The following is a 7,340-nucleotide window of genomic DNA, read 5'->3' on the forward strand; positions in this document are numbered from 1 at the left end:
CTCAAGCTAAGGTTAGACCAAACACTTACCTCGATGGCTCGAATACAACTCAACTTTCAATTATAGCTTTACCCCTTGATTCCTCCGCCAATTCGCTCGTATCTAGCCACAAGTTACTTAATTACATCAATAAACGCTAAATAAATCATTTGAATGCATGAAAATGAGTTTTCCAAAATTTTACCCAAAAAATCAAAATCGCCCCCGGACCCACGTGGTCAAAACCCGATTACCCATTCCCCCACGAGCTCAAATATGTAATTTGTTTTGAAATCGGACCTCAAATCGAGGTCCAAATCTCCAATTTTTGAAAAACCTAGTTTCTACCCAAAACACCCAATTTCCCCCATGAAAATCATTGATTTGAAGTTGATATCATGTTAAAAGATGTTAATGATTGAAGAAAACTAGTTAAAAAATGACTTACAATTGATTTGGAGAAGAAAGGTTGTTTGAAAAAATTGCCTCTTATGTTTTTTGGGGTTTTTGAAAAATGCAAAATAACTGAAAATCTCGTCTATTTATACCCCTCTCAGACCCTCTGTGCGGACCGCACAAAATGGACTGCGGCCGCATAGGCCTTCCTGAGGGTACTGCGGTCCAGTGCCCTGTGCGGACCGCACGAAATGGACCGCGACCACACAGACCGCTACCGCGTACCGCACGAAACCGACCGCAAACCGCACTGGCCCTCTTCCGCGGTGGCACACGTTTTTGTGCGGACCGCACTGGCGGGTTCAGAGACCTGCAACTTCTGGTTTTAAGTCTAAAACATCCTGAACCTACCCATAACTCACCCGAGCCATCGGAACTCCAAACCAAGTGCACAAAAAACCTCAAGAACATCCTACGGACTTATTCGTGTAATGAAATCACCAAAATAACATCATGAACATCAAATTAAACCTCGAGATCAATGCAATTTCTCAAAACTTCTTTAAATATCAATTTTGCAATTTAAGTCCGAATCACGTCAAATGACATCCGTTTTCACCAAATTCCACAGAAACGTCTTAAATCATATATAAGACCTGTACTGGGCGCCGAAACCAAAAATACGGGCCCCGATACCATCATGTTCTAAGCAAATTTCATTTCAATTTTCTTTAAACAATTTCTTCTCGGGCTTGGGACCTCGGAATTCGATTCCGGGCATACGCTCAAGTCCCATATTTTCCTACGGACCCTCCGGCACCGTCAAATTACGGGTCCGTGTTCGTTTACCCAAAACGTTGACCGAAGTCAAATTTATTCATTTTATAGTCAAAACTTATCATTTTTCACAGATTTTCCGATTTAAGCTTTCCGGCTACGCGCTCGGACTGCGCACGCAAATCGAGGTGGTGCTAAGGGAGGTTTTTAAGGTCTCGGAACGTAGAATTTCATTGCAACACAAGTGATGACCCAAATTTATGTTATGTTTCACACTTTTGCATAATATTTATTTTACTGCTTTTTCATTTATTTGATGTCTCTTGCATTGCTGATATTATTTTTCAGATTTTTGTTGTTACAGATCTAGTGTCTATGAGCCCAGGGTCTCCCGGAAACAGCCTCTCTACTCCCTCCGAGGTAGGAGTAACATATGCGTACACTCTACCCTCCCCAGACCCCACTGGTGAAATTTTACTGTGTTGTTGTTGTTGTTGTTGTTAAATAAATATATAAAAGATATATTTCTTATCTTTATTAGTTTGGCATAAACACCATCTGTGATTCATTTTATCAAAAACTTATGAATATTTCGCATATTGCTTATTGAATATCTGATGCATAAAAAATTGTATTTCCTTTTGTAAGATGAATGACAAAGATTAGTATGGAATAAAAGAAATCTAAGGCAATTGCACTGTAATCAATCAGAGATTCACTTTCTTGAATTGGTACAAAATTTTACAAAGGATCATATCTCATATTTAATTCACATTGCTCTCTTTTGGAAAAGATCATAACAAAAAAGAAAATATTGACAGAGCTTCTCCTTTAATTTAGGCTTAATAGGCATGTAACCTTCAATCTCATTATTTCCTTAACTTTTTCACAATCATATTTCTCTTTAAATATTATCTCTAATAAAGGGACAAAATCTTTAAAAATTATGTTTTCAATTATTTTCTTTATTTTCCTTTTTTCTTTTTTTATCCTTTAGAATTCAAAAATGATGATGGGGCCAGGCAAGTGACATCCCCAATGTGCAACATTATAAATATGGATACCAAACGGCCTCATGGTTTTAACTTGTGCACATTTTGTACTCTGATTTTTTAGGTGACTCTCTAACTACATTTTTGGTGAAAAAATGGCGAAATCCCCAGAAACTGAGCACCCAATCAAAGCCTTTGGATGGGCTGCCCGTGACACATCTGGTGTTCTTTCTCCTTTCAACTTCTCAAGAAGGTATGTTGCTTTGATTCAAAAAAGAGAGAAAAATATGGAAAAGTATAATCTAGGCCTTTTGCTTTTTACTATATACAAAGAGTATATATTCCCTTTATTTTTTTGGTTTGCTTGGGTGCATTTTTGAATAGGGTTAAGGTTACATTTACAACTTAGGTAGAGTTATGACCCTCCTTTTTTCTTTTTAATAACTACGTTGGTGTCGAGGTTGATTTGCACACCTCGTCTAATTCAATGGGTATTTGTTGCATTTCATCCGCACAAGTAATGACAATGACTTGCTTGTGTGATGCTACTTACCACCAGCACAAATATACACAAATAACAACAATGACCTGCATGTGTGATGCTACTTGCCACCGGCACAATATTAGTTACCACTCGGTATGTTTCGACAGATGAGAAAAGATCACCTAGTGTTTTCTTTGTCTTTTTGGATTTGCAAATCTTGGTGGAATTATAACTATATATGGTGGCTAAACTCTAGTTTTGTTGATCATAGTGTTTTTAAATGCTCATAATATTTTTTTTTTATTCTTGTTTGTTCATTTCTGGGTGCAGGGCTACAGGGAAGAATGATGTGCAGTTCAAAGTGTTGTATTGTGGAATTTGTCACTCAGATCTTCATATGCTCAAGAATGAGTGGGGCAATTCCAAGTATCCTATTGTGCCCGGGTAAATTCAATTTTGTCCTCATTTTCCTCTCATATAAAAATTTAAGAGAAACGTATATTTTTGTGGCTCTTAAAATAATAATCGATAAAATATATTTTTTGTATGTATATTTATTATATATATAATATATACTTTTTAGCTAGTGAATACAATTAATTGTGGCGACCGATCAGTATTGTAATTTGTCCAAATTTTAAGCTATGAAGACTTTGGGTGAGAAAGGAAACTTTTTGATAGGATTTATTTTTATTGTTTCGTTTGTGAGCAAAAAAGGAAAGAAAATAATATCGCATGAGATCACGTACTTTCTTCCCTCTGGCCTGCTAGTTTCAGTAGTTTGTCTTTCCTTTTGGTTTGAAACCAAATATTTGATTCGGACCATATTTTAATTCCTTTCTAATACGTGGTTAATATTTTTCTCCTATTTACTCGACATTGAATGAGAATGCTTGAATGGGAATCATCTTAGCAACTGACTATAGACATAAGTCTAAGCCGCCGAGAGAGGAGAGACCATTTTCATGAGAGAAGTACGAGTAAGTGACAGATTGGAAAAAAAAATAGGTAGGCCTTCTGAGCGGTCATTTAGGGGCCTCGTTAGCGACCCATCATTCTTCCCTAAGCTGTCAGAGTCCGTCCGATACAGTTTAATTGAATTTGTGGCCTTTTTTTATAGTCCATAATATTTAATTTTTTCAGATATCAAGAATGAATTAATTTCTTTTCTTTTTTTCAAAAGTTATCCTTGATATAAAGAATATTAAAATATCTATAATATTTTCAATAAATAATTTTTTCTCGTGATACAAGATTACTTTAAATCGTGTTATTAAAATTTCTAGCTCTACCATTGACCATAAGTCCATAAGTGTCTAGTTCTTGTAACTCCTTCAAGAAATTATAATGGTACCATTTTAAGGAGACAGAGTGCAAGTATGGGCACAAAAGTTCATCACTATAACATCAACTCACATTTGTGAGGCTGTGAGCCCTACAATAAAAGCGTGCTCTATTACAAATCTAAGTGGTGTCACTACTCTTATCCTATCCCAACATTTTTTCGAGATATTGATAAATTTCCTATTTTCTAATACAAACACCTTACTAGTAAACCTGTTAGTTGGGTCAGGAAGGCCCATGTTTGGACCAGGTTCGCCCGGTAAAACGGCGAACCGGAACCGACAACACTCACCCTGGTTTGGTTCGTATTAGCCTGTTAGGGTGATCTGCACAAATAGAACACTTTGGTGCTACTATTGATCTTTAGCCTCACTTGCCTAGCTTCAAATTTAGCAAGTGTTGCCCCTGGCTTATCCTATGGTAACGTATTCGATTTTTAACTCTATAGGTTTGCCCGTGGGGCAACGACTGTCAAAAAATCAAGACCATCAATTTTCAATATTATTGGGTGTAATCCCGGTAGATACACCGGCACTTTACCCAATCATTACTTATAAGATTGCCTAGGGGTGTCAAATGGACGGTTTGGATCGATTTTGGGCAGGTCAAAACAAGTTGAGTCAAAGCTAATTAGGCTAAGATGAGCTAAAATTTAAGTCATAGTCCAACCCGCCAACTCCTATCAAACTTTACTTAATATGTATTGTTTTCTTATGAATTGTATGATTACTAAATAAGACATTTTTTTTTGTTATGGTCATATATAACATATGAAACAAAAAAGATTATTTATAAGATATTCTAGCAAAGTTACTCATGAATTAATTTGGGCTAAAAATCAGCCCAACTTTAAATGTGCGGGTCAATAACCAGCCCAACTTTGGACGGGTTGGACGGGTCATTTGGGCTTGGGCCAAATCTTATGGCCCTAAGATTGTCTATCCACCTTTAGAAGGAAGTGTAGACTTAACATGAAGTTTAAAACTGAAGATATTGACTATATTGCATCTTACTTTTGTTGCACAGGCACGAGATTGTGGGCGTGGTAACTGAGGTAGGTAGCAATGTCGAGAAAGTTAAAATTGGTGACAAAGTAGGTGTTGGAGTACTCGTAGGATCGTGTCAAAAATGTGAGAATTGTACCAATGACCTCGAACAATATTGTCCTAGCCACATTGCCACATATAGTACAACTTATTATGATGGAACCACAACATATGGAGGCTACTCAAATCTCATGGTTACTGATCAGCATTTCGTGGTTCGTTGGCCGGAGAATTTGCCAGCGGAAGCTGCTCCGTTGTTATGTGCTGGAATTACAACATATAGTCCTTTGAAATATTTTGGACTTGATAAGCCTGGATTGAACATTGGTGTTGTGGGACTTGGTGGACTTGGTCATATGGCTGTGAAATTTGCTAAGGCTTTTGGTTGTAAGGTTACTGTGATCAGTACTTCGGTTAATAAGAAGGATGAAGCTATTGAACGTCTTGGTGCTGATTCTTTCTTGCTCAGTCGTGATCCTGAACAACTGCAGGTAAATATTTTATTCTATACTTGAAATTCTACTCCCTCAGTTTCAATTTATACGAGGTAGTTATACCTAGCATCGAGTTTAATAGAAAAAAGACTTTCGAAATTTCAGCTTCTAAAATCTTAAGGGGTAAAAGCTTTGCAAGTTCACGGCATTTGTGTAGCTATAAAATCCTCTCATTGAGGGTAAATGCATAAAAGAGAAAGTTTAAAGTTAAAGTATTTATAAGTATAGAAATGCGTCATTCAATTCTGGAATGGACTATTAAGGACAATATGTCATATAAATAATGAACACGACACAATAGCCCAACTCAAAATTGTTTGGGATCTTTACACAAATAGCCTTCCGGATTTACTATTTACTTTTCCTAGCTGGTATACATTTTATACCCTGATTAAACATATTTGAAACAACGATTATACTTATATTATACATCTGCCGGCTATTTTAATTTAAACGATTGGGGGGGGGGGGGGTAGTAATATATATTATACATAGGCAGGGGTGGATGCATCTTTAACAAAGCGATGTCGCGCGATACCGTTTTGACGGAAATGCTACTTAAATATATGTATTAATAGTGTGAGAAACGGATAATTAAGTAGGAAAAAAATGACACCACTTGATATACAATGTCTCTTGGTGTGTTGGTTATGCTTTTGATTTTATTCTAAGAGGTCAAAGATTTGAACCTTAACTAGCACAACTTTTTTGCAAATATTTTAGAGAGCCTCTGTGGTTAAACATTGTGATGAAGTGGAATTAAACTCGGAACCTTTTCTAACTTAAGACTCAACAAAACTAATAGACTAAGTCTATTTCTTGTTTAGAAGCATGATAATTAAAGTTATTATTTTTGTTCTTTTATAAATTTTGACACCATTTACAAAAATTTGTCCATACGCCCCTATACATATGTTAAGTTTGACACGCAAATTTATGGTTATCATTTATGCTTTGTATTTGTATAGGCTGCAGCAAGCACATTGGATGGCATAATAGACACAGTTTCAGCAGACCATCCTATTCTTCCATTGCTCAATATACTAAAACCTCATGGAAAACTTGTAGTGGTTGGTGCACCACCAAAGCCACTTGAGTTGCCAGTTTTTCCCATTATTATGGGTAAAGTATCTTAATATCAATTTTTCTTTTCTTTTTATTTCCTTAAAATTAACAAGGGGAGTCTTGGCGTAACTGGTAATGTTGTTGCCACGTGGCCAGGAGGTCACGGGTTTGAGCCGTGGAAACAATCTCTTGCAGAAATGCAAGACAAGGCTGCGTAGTGCGTACAATAGACTCTTGTGGTCCGGCCCTTTCCCGAACCCCGTACATAGCGGGAGCTTAGTGCAGCGGGTTGCCCTTCCTTAAAATCGAAGTACTAATAATTTTTTTAAAAATTACAGGGAGGAAAATAGTTGGAGGAAGTATTATTGGAGGAATGAAAGAGACACAAGAGATGCTTGATTTTGCAGCAAAGCATAATATAATACCAGATGTTGAGATTGTTGCAATGGATTATGTGAATACTGCGTTGGAACGACTTCTGAAATCGGATGTCAAGTATCGGTTTGTGCTTGATGTTGGGAAAACATTGACAGCTGATTAAGAGTAATTAGCGTGCGAGCAAGCTGGTCTGAACACTATTAAAAAATAAAGTATTTTATATTTTGCGAGAAACTTGAAGAGTTTATTTATGGTTTATTTAGTAAATTTTTGCGATTAGGCAGTATTGCATATCTGTCTTTTCCTCTTAAACCTTGAATTATCGGTCATTTTCCTTACTGTTGTTGGCTGAAATTTGACTTGTCTCTATTTTGTGGTTTTACCT

The 7,340-nt window shown here is 36.5% G+C and overlaps 1 protein-coding gene across 1 annotated transcript; it reads left to right on the top strand.

Annotated features, from left to right (window-relative positions):
* The first annotated feature begins 2,240 nt into the window (after positions 1-2,240).
* LOC107773134 (8-hydroxygeraniol dehydrogenase-like) lies at positions 2,241-7,340 on the top strand. Its single transcript, XM_075248663.1, has 5 exons — positions 2,241-2,397; positions 2,959-3,072; positions 4,999-5,509; positions 6,481-6,634; positions 6,916-7,340. Exons 1-5 carry the CDS (start codon positions 2,300-2,302, stop codon positions 7,116-7,118), a joined length of 1,080 nt encoding a protein of 359 aa, XP_075104764.1. The 5' UTR covers positions 2,241-2,299; the 3' UTR covers positions 7,119-7,340.

The sequence above is a fragment of the Nicotiana tabacum genome, unplaced genomic scaffold (assembly GCF_000715075.1).
Source record: "Nicotiana tabacum cultivar K326 unplaced genomic scaffold, ASM71507v2 Un00011, whole genome shotgun sequence".
In the NCBI taxonomy this organism is placed as follows: domain Eukaryota; kingdom Viridiplantae; phylum Streptophyta; class Magnoliopsida; order Solanales; family Solanaceae; genus Nicotiana; species Nicotiana tabacum.

Excerpts from the sequence above, each read along its gene's own strand:
- LOC107773134 (XM_075248663.1), top strand. The coding sequence starts at position 2,300 with ATGGCGAAATCCCCAGAAACTGAGCACCCAATCAAAGCCTTTGGATGG. Across the intron at positions 3,073-4,998 it reads AAGTATCCTATTGTGCCCGG|GCACGAGATTGTGGGCGTGG; the intron begins GTAAATTCAATT and ends TTTGTTGCACAG. Across the intron at positions 5,510-6,480 it reads GTGATCCTGAACAACTGCAG|GCTGCAGCAAGCACATTGGA; the intron begins GTAAATATTTTA and ends GTATTTGTATAG.